We start from the raw sequence: 12,559 nt of genomic DNA, 5'->3' as shown, positions 1-12,559 counted from the left end.
TTCGGGTTTTTCGGTTCGGTTCGGTTCGATTTATCGGTTTTTCAATAAAAAAATCACTTGAAACTATAATTTTTTTACAAAAATTGCCTATTCGGTTCAATATGGAACAAATGGGTTCCATATGGAAAACCCGAACCGAATCAAAAAAATGAAGCCTTTAAACCAAACCGAAAATCTAACCGTTTAAAGCCAAACCGAACCGAATCGAACCGTTTTACTCGGTTCGTGCCGGTTTTTCGGTTTTCTCGGTTTCGTTGCTCAGCCCTACTCAATACCTTAACAAGTTGAGTCGAGCAAAATTTAACTCCACTTGATAAGTTTCCAAGCTGCTCGTTAATTTTTTTAAATAAATTTTTACTAGTTATCTTAAATAAATATTTTATTAAAAAATTATTAATTTACTAATATATGATAAATGACTAATATATTAATTTTTTAATAAAAAATATTAAATTATTAATTAATAATTATTATTTTACTACACCAAAAAATTAAACTTCAATTATTATTTTAATGTATTTGTGAGTTTTTATTTTGGAGTTTATACTTTGAATTTATTTTATACACTCTTTTGATAATTGTTTTGGTTAAATTTATCAATTTACATTTATATTAAGCTTTATAAAGTATTAATAGATTTTAGCTATAGTTAAAAAAATAAAATAAACTTTTTAGTGAACTTAACGAGCAATGAGACAAACAACAAGATTTTTTAATGAACACGAGTCAAGTTGAGCAACAATTTTTTTTTAACGAGCACAAGTCGAGCACTACCTCACACTCGATCAACTCGCTCGATAATCACCCCTACTATTCGCTCCGCTTGGGCAATGAACACCAATCCTTAAAAATATGTAGCCTGCAAAATCCTTATTTGATTAGCCTTTATTATAAAAATTAAACTTAATGGTTATGATAAAAGGCATTACCATACAGTATATATTTTCATTATCAAAACGTAATTTTTGATTTGATAGTTATGTAATATTAACACTCAGATACAAATGAACTAAAAATCAAAATAAAAGTTGAAAACTTTTAACTTTAAAAAGGCCAATTGCAACCCAAATTGCAAAATTAGAGCTTTAGACGACCATTCATGAAAAGAGGCAATCAGGCAAACTTCAGAAAGAGCATGAACATTTAGATGCACCCAAAGGGCCATTGTCAAAACCTTTACAGAGACGCAGGCAACGACTATGCCGTCAACCACGATGAGACCTTAAAGTGAAACCACAATCGGAAACAAAGATATAAGTACCCTTTAACAGTTCTCCACAGAAGTTCTTCGAGTTTTAAGCACTTCAGCTTCTCAGGAAGTCCTTCAAAGAAAACGGAGGAGGCCCATCCTACAAAACAGAACCGAGTTCAGTGTCACATTTGGATCAGGTGTTTATGGAAGGAACCTCCATGGATTACCTTTCCATGCTCTTGATTTAAGCATTGCCTAACTACTGTTGTTTGTTGTATCAGCCTTTCCATTGCCGTGTAGGTTGGATGGTTTGCATGAGCTGACATTATTCATGACGCAGGATGAATAATCAGATAGTGACACGTTAAACACAGCAGATAGCCAGAGGAAGAATCTACACAACATCCTAAAAGGAAATATGTTGCAAGAAGAAGTTGTAAGAACTAAACTTACCAAGAATTGCTCGATTTAAACTATCTGCAACATGCTGCCGGTACTCCAAGCTAAGCAGGTGAAACATCGGAGATTTCTCCGGTTCCTCGTATGCAAGCAAAGCCATAAAATCCTGCAGTAATGGCATATCTTTCAATGTCCAACACATAGATTAGAAGTGTGAAAATTTGCTAAAATTACATACTTCAAGCTTTTCAACATATTTTTGCTCCTTCCCGAATGGGGTCAGTTTCATCTGTGCAAATTCCAGAGCTTCTGTGCTGCAATAGAAGTGAATATTTTCAACTATAGAATATCAGTAATTTATAATTCAAGAGATATCTTATTCTCATCTCACCATTTCCTAGAGCATACAAGCTCAACGAAATGAAGGCTCAGAAGATCAAAATGCAGGTCCTTATTTTTCTCTAGTAAGTTAGCTGCTAGCTCTTCAGTTAACTCAATTGCCTTAAGTGCATTCCCCTCTAAAGCAAATTGATAAATTCCTGCACAAAATTACAACAAAGTTGTCAGCATTTCAAGATTATAAAAGAGAGGTGACAGCAAATTACTACAAAGAAACATGCATGCAGAAGAAAGCTCTCTGTATTTGCATAAATTTAGTATGCTAGGTTGCTGAACCATCTTTTAGCCATATTTCAGCTTCAATGTCAGTTACTTCAAAGCCCTTTAGCTTTTTTAGACACATTGCCACATGCATGCTAGCAAAGTTGTTCCAATTCGTATTTCTTGATGTATCAGTATCTGATACGCGTGCCCGGAACATATACAAACATGGGTATGAAGGTATGACTCTCCAAATACATGGAAAATTTTAGAAAAAAGTGAACATTCACACGTTGGACACATTGCCATATCCAACACACCTGAGTTTCAGCAACATTGCGTGCTTGTTCATTTTTGGAACTTTAATGCAGAAGATAGACCCTGTCGTTAGAAAACCTTGCATCTTTGAAAATTAACAGATGCCATAGATGCACAAATCTGCTCCAGAGTAGTAATCCTAGGTTATCTATATCTTATGCATAAAATAAATCAAGTGAGAAAAAGCCTTCACTTACGTTTTCGTTTTTCCATGTCCTCAAGATGATCAGAAGGCTGCTTCATCCCAGTACAAGCAATAAAAGATTCCACGGTTTCTTTAAAGCAATTGTGGACAAGATACGACATAACAATGTTGTGGATGTCATTATCATTGACTGACTGTAAAAGACATATGGAAATGGAAGCTCGAATATAAGAAACTAAGTCTACATGAATGGCATAAGTATAACATAGATTAATGAATAAGGCCATTCTGGCGAGTCATTATCGAAAAGAAGAGGAAAAAGGAGTCCATAAGAATATGTACAATGCAGTAGATTGAAAAATATTAAAAACCAAATTAGACGATTCATCAAAAAATGACTGAAGATGAAGAATGCTATTTTAAGTTGCGACACTATAAACTATAGGCTAGGACAGGAAAGCGTAACCTTACATCAACTATATAAATCATTGCTACAGGAAAAAGCTGAAACAATTCCATATCACTCCCAAAATCATTAAACAAGGTCAAGAGTTATGCTCACTAGACCAAATAACCCCGATACAATCTGCAACCAAGACCTAAAATTATACGAAAACTATCCATATTCAACATTTGAACTAGTGGAGGAGAAACCTTCCAAACAAAGGGTCTATCCATAGAATAAAGGTTTCACTTGCTTAACCCATTTATTGGTCAACCATAGCAGAATAACAATCAGAGCCTTGCATGTTGGTTCTGTTACAAAACCAAGCTAATGCATATACAATATAACCCACAATTAATTCAGAATTCATTAATACAAAATTGTTCTTGGAATTAGTTTCGACTCCAATTGAGTTTAAAAAAAATAAACCCTAATCCATGTTTATAAAAAATCCATATGAACCCAGTAAACTATAACAAACTGATTAAACAGAATAATTGCGCAATACCCTAATTTCTAATAATTCAATAAAAAAATACCATGCTTGGTTGTTATTCTAGAAAAAACAAAAATTTGTTCTGCAACAATGCAATTGACCAAACATATTTAAAGCATAACACTATATTTACCATTTGAAGAAAAGGGCCCAAACTTCAGAAGTGAAAACAGAATGGGTAGAAAAGATTAAAAACTTACAATTTGTTCGTATAGACGAGGATCAACTTCCATGATCCGGCAGATTACGCGAACCGAAGCCTTTTAGGTTTCGGTATTTGGTAATAAAAATGGGTGCTTTCGTGGATATATCAGTCCGCACAAAGAAGCGATGGTCGCAGTGTGCGACTCTCCTTGTTTATTTATTACTTTTAAAGGGGACGCTCGGATAGAAGTTAGAACTGTTATTGCTTTGCTTTGAGAACACGTGCCTCCTCAGATTCCCAGTGTTTTTGCATTTGTAGATTTTCGTTATCATTTTCACTTATTTTTTTTATTTATAAAAAAAATAAATAAACTTTAAAATTTTATAAATTAAAAGATGGTAAGTTACACGGCTCCTCACTCTACTTTAATCTCTCTTATTTTTCTCACTGAACTTTTAATTTTTTTAATTTATTCATTGAATTTTACATATTGAATCATTTTGTTCAGTCTTATGTTATCTTTTTAACGACATTATGACGTGACACAATACTCAAAACGACGCCGTTTTAAAAAAACTCAAATATACTCTAAAATAGATTCGTTTTGGTTAGTGAAATATGATGTCGTAATCGGTTTTCGCCCGGGCACGAATTTTTTATTTGGCGAAAAAAGTGATGTGAATAAATGGTTTTAAAATGTTTTGGGAGTCGCCATCGGCCTATTAGGTCACATAGGTCGAATACCTAAAAATAATCTTTTAAAATAGTTTTGAGTAAAACATAATTTAAAAGATAAAAATGGTCTGCGTTTTAACCAAAAATTCGTTCTTTTTAATAATAAAAAAAGATTCGTTGTCGATTACGTTTGGGGAAGGATTAACACCCCCACAACGCCCAAATTTGATACTTATTAATTATAAATTGTCTCTATTATTGGAAATTAAAAAATTAAAAATATATTTAATTCATAATCCTGTTATTTCAAATTTATTAATATAATTATATATATATATATATATATATATAAGATATTTATTTACTTAGAAATATCTGAAAAGGACTTCTAGGTGCTTTAAGACAACCCTTTCTTGATATTAAAATAAATAAATATATATTAATTAAATATTTTTCTAAAAATAATTAAAATAAAATAAATATATATATATATATATATATAATTTATAAAAGTAGAATATTTAGTTATTTAGAAATATCAGAAAAAGACTTCTAGTTGCTTTAAGATAACCATTTCCTTAATATAAAAAAATAAATAAATATTTAAAATATGATTATTTTTCCTAAAAGTAATTTATATAAAATTAAAGAAAATATATATTATTAAATAGGATTTTTATTTGATATAAAAAAATCAATAAATAAATATATTTATTATATATATATATTTATATGAATAAATTAAAATAATAATAAAATAATAATTAGAATATTGAATTAAACATAATGAAATAATAAATTAAATTAAAATATAAATAAATAGTGACTAAAATAAATAAAATTAAAATTATAGTATTAAAGTATAAAAAGTAATAAAGCTTGTAAAATAAATGAAAGTATTAAAATTAGTGACTAAATTAAAATTAAATACCTTAATTCGTAATTAATTATTTAAAAATACAGTGTCTAAACATGTTATTTTACCTATTTATTAATTTAGTGACTAAAATAAACTTATATCAAATTTTGAATATCAAATTAAAATAAATTAAAACATGCTTTCAGGATTAAAATATAATTAATAAAATTATGAGGGCTAAATCAGATCAAATTGCAAGTTTTTAAAGTTACAGTGGCTGTGGGAATAGTTTAGCCATGTATGAAATTACACAAAGGCCCTCCCTTAAACGATGTCGTTTAAGAGAGGGTATATATACCCTGTTATAGCCGGCCCTTCGGGCCATCCTCTCATTTTCCTCTTTTCTCTTCTCTATCTAAAACCGAGAGAGAGTTCTCTCTCTCCTCTCTCTAAAATGGAGAGAGACCACCGGCCGGCAGCCGGGATCCAGCACTGACCACCACCGCCGGCCACCGCTTACGGTGGCCGGAACTTATAAATTACACTAGAACATAGATTTTGACCTCCTAAGGCTGAATACGACCTCTGTTTTCCCTAAATCCCCTTAAATTTCTGTAGATCTAGGAAAACCGAAGCTTTTACCTCGGTTGAAACAACGTCTCCGACGATGATTAGGCTCTCCTCGGTGGTAAGTCCCTCGTTCTCACGTTGTTTTCTCTCGGTTTTTGGTTTCTGTTGCTGTTGTGTGGTTATGTTTGCTTGTTTTTTGTTCGTTTTGTTGTACTCTCGGATTCCTCCTCGCTGTTCTTTGCTACAGGTTCGATCAATGGCCTTTATAGGCCCGCCGATGTCTTCTTCGGACCGGTCCCAAATGGTGACCCTAGGTGAGTCACCATAGCTACGGTGGTGACTCACCATAGAGCTCGACATGTGGAGATGCAGCTGGCATTCTGGAGGCTTCGACGAGGGCATTGGCGTGGCAGCGGCGGCGTGGAGCAGTTGGCAACGAGCGACGGTTGTGGCTTCTGGAAGCTTGAGGCAGCGATTGGAGCTAGGGTTGAGATGATATAAACCCTAATCAATTTAGGGTTTTTATTGGGCTGGCTAGAGTTAGGCTCTTGTAACTGGACCGGTCTCGGTTGGGTTTGTAATTTGGGCCTGTAATATAAATTTATTATAATAATAATAATAATAATAAATAAAATATTTATAATAATGTTTATAATAAATAAAACTAATAATAAAAATATAAATATAAATAAATGGATAAAAACGAGTATCTTCAGCTGCCCCTCTTTTGCTCATTCTTGTGTTTAACAAGAATAGGGCAAAGATGAAAAGATAATAAGTTTTTTATCCATTTGACTTCACTTGATTAGGATGGAAATGTTGAACAAGTTTCTTCTTGGGATTAGTTCTTCTCATTATGATCTTTTCCACTGGGGATGACAATTTATTTTCTTCTGTGATGTAATCGAGCAAAAAGTTGAACAAATTCTTCTCATTATGAACTTCTTCTTCTTTTTCAGATGAGTTCTTCTCATTATGAACTCTTTCTGGAAATGTTGATCTTCAAAAGAGGGGTTGTTAATTTGGCTTCATATGTGATGAATTAAAGCAAGGTTGAACAAGTTTTTCTTATTATGAACTTCTTTTCCTTCTTCAGATGAGTTCTTCTCATTATGAACACTTTTGGAAATGTGGATGCTGATCTATCTCCTTCTGTGATAGAGTTATGCAAAGGTTGAACAAATTTTCTCATTATGAACTTCTTGTTCCTCTTCAGATAAGTTCTTCTCACTATGAACTTTCTCTGGAAAAGCTGATCCATCGAGTGATGAATTCGAGCAAAAGGTTAAACAAGTTCTTCTCATTATGAACTTCTTCTTCCTTCTTCAAATGAGTTCTTCTCATTATGAACTCTACCTGGCAGGTTGATCCATTGAGTGATGGATTCAAATCTTTGCTAAAATTTTTGAAATTCCTATCAAATATTCAACATGGATAAAATGAATGAAAATGCCCTTATTTCTGCAAATGCCTAAATATGATGCATGAATGTTGAGTGTATTTTTTTTTACTTTACAGTGGCAAATTTGGTCTTCTTTCATTTGGTTAAAATGTCATTTCAAGCTGGCATTTCTGATTTGGAAGAGTAATCTTTGTCTTCTTCAGAAGAAATATTTCATTCACAAAATTCCTGCTATTTTCTGTCTCATTGGAAATATTTGCTCAAGTCAATAATATTTAACACATGATGATGTAGACCTTCAACATACCCCAGTGTTTGCTGATACAAGCGTTCAAAATGTGTTAACATTCCTTATTCTAATTGAAATGGGCTTTCAGCATGCCCCAACATTTGCTTATTATTGATGTGAGCTTTCAAAATGCCCAAATATTCATATTACTATGAGCCTTCAAAATGCCTCACCATTCTATTTCTGGTTGAAATGAGCTTTCAAGATGTCATGTATGGATCTGTATGAATTGTGCCTTTTCTGAATGAGGTGCCCATTTTTTAATATGGAGGTATCTAGTCGGATAGAGTAGTATAAATCGCTTGGTAATCCATTCCAGGCTGACACTGTGAACCTTATTTTCATTGAAGGCTATTTCTGGAATATACTTTTCTGTGGGAGAGAAACCAATTTATGTGAACATTGATCTTATTTTGATGCAATAACAAGACTACATATATAGTGGTACATGCTCTTGAAAAGTCCGCACCCATGCAACATGTTGATTCTGATAACTACTCATCTGATTATGAAGCGATCTTTCAGGATGATTTCACAGATATTGATAGTTCTTCTGATACTGAGGAAATCCTGAATTCTGATTCTGATGAGGAGAATAAACTGTTATACTTGACGAAAATGGGGTACTTAGAGGCTGAGGCTTTAATAGTCATGGAGAGATGTGGTCCGGATTCATCAATTACAAAATTGACAGATTTTATATGTGCTGCTCAAATGACTAAGGCTGTTAACGCACTTCTTCCAATAGAAGATAGGAAGCCATTATGCAATGATCCCAATTACAAGAAAAGGCGAAACTTGGGCTATGATTTTTGGAAAAGGAAAAAGTGGAGGAAGCTTGAAAAGAAGCTTCATAATGAAGACGATCATGTAGTTCATCTTCCAAATCCAATGATTGGTTTTGAGGTTCCTACTGTATCAGATTAGATAACTCAAAGAACATTTCCAGAAGATGCTATTGGGCCTCTTTATTTCTACTACGAGAACGTGGTACTTGGCTCCAGTTGGTGCTTGGATTGAAATATCATGGTACTTATATGATGTAGAGCCAAAATTTGTAGATTCAAAGTATTCTTGTGCTGCTGCACGGAAAAGGGGCTATATTCGTAATCCGCCAATTTGAGAACATATTTCCTCTTATTCCGCTTCTCAATGACTCTATGGTGGTAATAACTTGTTTGCTTTTCAACAGTGATTGCAAACGTTGATAAGACTTACTTTGAATTCCATGTATTTAAAAGTATTAACATAAAGTGATAACAAAAAATATTTTGTTTGTTTCAAGATTATGTTAATCCATTTACAAGATGTTTATGTAAAAGAATAAATTGAATTTTGAAAATATATTGAATTTCAAAAAGATAATCTTGGAATAAATAATAAATATATAAAAATGTATTCAAAGTCATGGAAAACATAGGAATGATAAAATTCAAATGACTCAACAAATTATTAGCATAAGTATTTCTAAAATAATCAACTTGATATAATTTAGAGCACTGATGTAAGCTTATGTATAGAAGATCTCAAACGTTTCCAGAATACTTGTAGATGTAAAGTTTCTCCCAAAATATCAAGCTCTTAAGAGGGTTTGATTGCCAGATGCCTAATATCAACATGCATTTGAGCAGCCTTTTCAGGTTTTCAACTCAAATCCTTCATTTGGTTGCAAAACGCCCTCTGCGGGTTTTCATCTTGACCCTCCTTTTCTATATATTTTTTTATCATTTTTTTCTTTTTCAAGCGTAATATTTCTTGATAGAACCTGAGTTTATTGGGTTTTTCAGAACTTTTCCATCCATTTCTGCCAAGATTAACGCTCCTCCGGAAAAGGCCTTTTTTACAATATATGGCCCTTCCCAATTAGGCATCCATTTCCCACGGAAATCTTTATGTATAGGCAAGATCTTTTTCAGCACTAGATCACCCTCTTGGAATTCTCTTGGATGTACTTTCTTGTCATGAGACTTCATCATCCGTTTCTGACATATCTGTCCATGGCAAATAGCTTTCAATTTCTTCTCCTCAATAAGGTTCAATTGATCAAATCGAGCTTGATCCCATTCAGACTCATCCAATTTTACCTTTCTCATGATTCGAAGTGATGGGATCTCAACTTCAATCGGTAAGACTACTTCCATCCCATAAACTAAAGAAAAAGGCGTTGCCCCAGTAGATGTTCGCACAATAGTTCGATATGCATATAAAGAAAAAGGTAACTTCTCGTGCCAATCTTTGTAAGTTTCAGTAGTCTTTGTAATGATTCTCTTGATGTTCTTATTTGCTGCTTCAACTGCTCAATTCATCTTTGGACGATATGCCACGGAGTTTGCATGCTTGATTTTAAACTGTGCACAAAGTTCAGTCATCATTTTGTTGTTCAAGTTCAGAGTATCATCTATAATGATTCTCTCTGGTAGCCCATACCGGCAGATTATTTCTTTCTTTATAAATTTGCAAACTGTAGACCTCTTAATATTGACATATGAAGCAGCTTCAACCCACTTGGTAAAATAACCAATTGCCACCAGGATGAAACAATGTCCATTTGATGCTTTTGGTGTGATTGCCCCAATGATGTCTATTCTCCACATAGAAAATGGCCAAGGTGCAGTCATTACATGTAAAGGCGATGGAGGTACATGAATCTTATCTGTATATACCTGGTATTTATGACATCTCCTTGCATAATCAATGCAATCAGTATGCATGCTAGCCCAATAATATCTATATCTCATTATTTTTCTAACCATGGAAAGACCATTTGCATGTGTTCCACATATCCCACTGTGTACTTCCTCAATGATGCTTCTGGCTTCGCTCGTATTTACACATCTCAATAGCATTTGATCATTGCTTCTTCTATACAAAGTCTCCCCATCAAGAAAGTATCCAACATCCATTCTTCTCAATGTTCTTTTATCAATCTCAGATGCATTTTGAGGATAACTTTGATACTTGATATATTGCAAGATATCATAATACCATGGCTTGCCATCTGCCTCTTCTTCTACACTGTAGCAATGTGCATAAATTTCATATACTTGTATTTTAATCGGCATCATATCAACTTTTTATTTGCCTGAAACATAGCAGCTAATGTAGCCAAAGCATCTGCCATTTGATTTTCCTCTCGAGGGAGATAATTGAAGGTGACTTTCGCAAATTCTTTCACTAATTCGAGGGTAAAATTTTGGTATTCCAGTAATTTGGGATCTTTCGTTTCCCATTCTCCTCGTAATTGATACACCACTAACGATGAATCTCCGTATATCTTGAGACATTTAATTTTTCTTTGAGAAAATAACTTCAGTGACCGAAAATGCCTTATAATATACAATTTTAACCAACTTTTTTTGGATTTGCGAAAATGACCAACAAATTCGCAACGCGATCTCAAATTTGTAACGCGAACTCCAATTTCGCAACCCAGTTTCCAAATTCGCAACGCGAATATGCGAATCACAACAAAGAAGTCAAATTCGCAACGCGTTTACCAAATTCGCAAAACTGAATTTCAAATTCGCAACTCGATTTTCAAATTCGCAACATGAATTTAATTTCGCAACAGGTTTTAGTTTCGCAACACAAATCTTTTGGGTATATAACTACGCAGCAGCAGCAACTCATAACCTAAATCCCTTAATCGTAACTCATTCCATCTCCATCTATCACTCTCTCCGGCGACATTCGTTCCTATATCCAACGACATCCTTCCCCATCTCTAATTTTTTTTTACATAATTTTATTTCTATATAATTTTTCAATGATTTCTCTCCCAAATTATCAACTATCAACTTAATAAAGGTATGTTTTTCTCTAAGTTAATGATGATATGTAGTTTATAACTCGTTTGTTTAGTAAATTAATTTACAATTTGTAGAATGAAATCATCTAATGTTGATCATGTTTGGATAGATTTGCGTTTTGGAGGGTCATGGGAGAATGTTCATGGTGTTTTACAATATGTGCCTTTACCCATGAATCTTCAACTAAAACTGTCATTAAAAAAGTTAACTTATGAAACTCTAATGTTACGTGTTGCAAAGAAATTGAATTTAGAGCCTCTAAGTGGATTTAGGCTATCTTATCAGAGAAAATGTAAAGTTTATTTGTTAACCGACAATGAATATGTTGAACGATTCATTGCTTACATTAGTGTTTCGCAAGAAGATGACGTTACATTGTATGTTGTTGAACCTAGAAGTAGTGAAGTTGGGTCAGTAGCGAGTAGTAATCAACTAAGTTCTTTAACCCCAGTTTATGGTGCTCACAATGTACAACGTTGTTATCAACCTCAAAATTTAATGGTTCCACTACAATAATCACCAAGAAAATTTTGTTTCACCACATTTCCAATACCAAACACAATCTCAAAACCCATAACCTTTTCCTAATCCAAATCCCAATCAACTTTCAGCAACAAATTCCGGTTTTCGTATTGATCAGTTAGACGATTATGAGCCAACAGAAAAAATTGTGAGTACTAGTCAGTATTCGAAATTTGATCTTGGTCAATACCCAGACTTTAATCTTGGTCAATACTCGAATTTTGATGATGTTTCAGAAGAAGAAACAGGCCCTGAGTGTAATGATTTTGATATTGGTCAATACCCGAATTTCGATGATGAAACAGCCGCTGCCGAGGAAGATGTTGTTGATGATAATGAGGAGGAAGTTACGACTATGAATGAACATATTGAACATTTATTCTGTAATTCATATAACCCTGAAGAAGAAAAAGAAGAAGAAGAAGTCCCCGAAGAAAAGAAAAAGAAGAAAATGCCACGGGAGTATAACTGAAATATGCCAAAATTACTTCAGATACCGGAAGAAGAGTTGGTAAAGATAGCAGTTGATTGTTACACAAAAGTTATTCATATCAAGAAAGATGATTGTTTTGATACAAATGAAGCCTTGAAGATAGCTTTGTATACGAAATGTGTGGAAGATGGCTATCAACTAAAAGTTAACAAATCAAGCAAAGATCGTTTCGAAACAAAGTGTATGATTGACAAAAAATG

General features: G+C 33.4%; 1 protein-coding gene across 2 annotated transcripts; it reads right to left on the bottom strand.

Moving 5' to 3' along the window:
- Positions 1-790: 790 nt before the first annotated feature.
- On the bottom strand, positions 791-3,935 carry LOC120126410 (glucose-induced degradation protein 8 homolog). Of its 2 annotated transcripts, XM_039144614.1 has the most exons (8): positions 3,796-3,935; positions 2,707-2,848; positions 1,983-2,130; positions 1,830-1,905; positions 1,646-1,757; positions 1,420-1,511; positions 1,262-1,349; positions 791-859 (listed from the first exon to the last, which is right to left on the bottom strand). In XM_039144614.1, the coding sequence occupies exons 1-7, from the start codon at positions 3,826-3,828 to the stop codon at positions 1,305-1,307; spliced, it is 648 nt and encodes a 215-aa protein (XP_039000545.1). In that variant the 5' UTR covers positions 3,829-3,935; the 3' UTR covers positions 791-859; positions 1,262-1,304. The 2 variants fall into 2 exon arrangements, with proteins under 2 accessions (XP_039000545.1, XP_039000544.1); XM_039144613.1 differs by lacking the exon at positions 791-859 and having other exon boundaries at positions 957-1,349.
- Between the last annotated feature and the right edge of the window lie 8,624 nt (positions 3,936-12,559).

This window comes from Hibiscus syriacus, unplaced genomic scaffold, assembly GCF_006381635.1.
Source record: "Hibiscus syriacus cultivar Baekdansim isolate YM2019G1 unplaced genomic scaffold, ASM638163v2 tig00110458_pilon, whole genome shotgun sequence".
NCBI lineage: Eukaryota > Viridiplantae > Streptophyta > Magnoliopsida > Malvales > Malvaceae > Hibiscus > Hibiscus syriacus.
This window is presented reverse-complemented; position numbering and strand designations above follow the sequence as displayed.

Coding starts and splice junctions, on each gene's coding strand:
- LOC120126410 (XM_039144614.1), bottom strand. CDS start 3,828: ATGGAAGTTGATCCTCGTCTATACGAACAAATT. Junction 2,131..2,706: donor GGACATGGAAAAACGAAAAC/GTAAGTGAAGGC, acceptor AATTTTGTGCAG/GAATTTATCAATTTGCTTTA. Junction 1,758..1,829: donor AATATGTTGAAAAGCTTGAA/GTATGTAATTTT, acceptor CCATTACTGCAG/GATTTTATGGCTTTGCTTGC.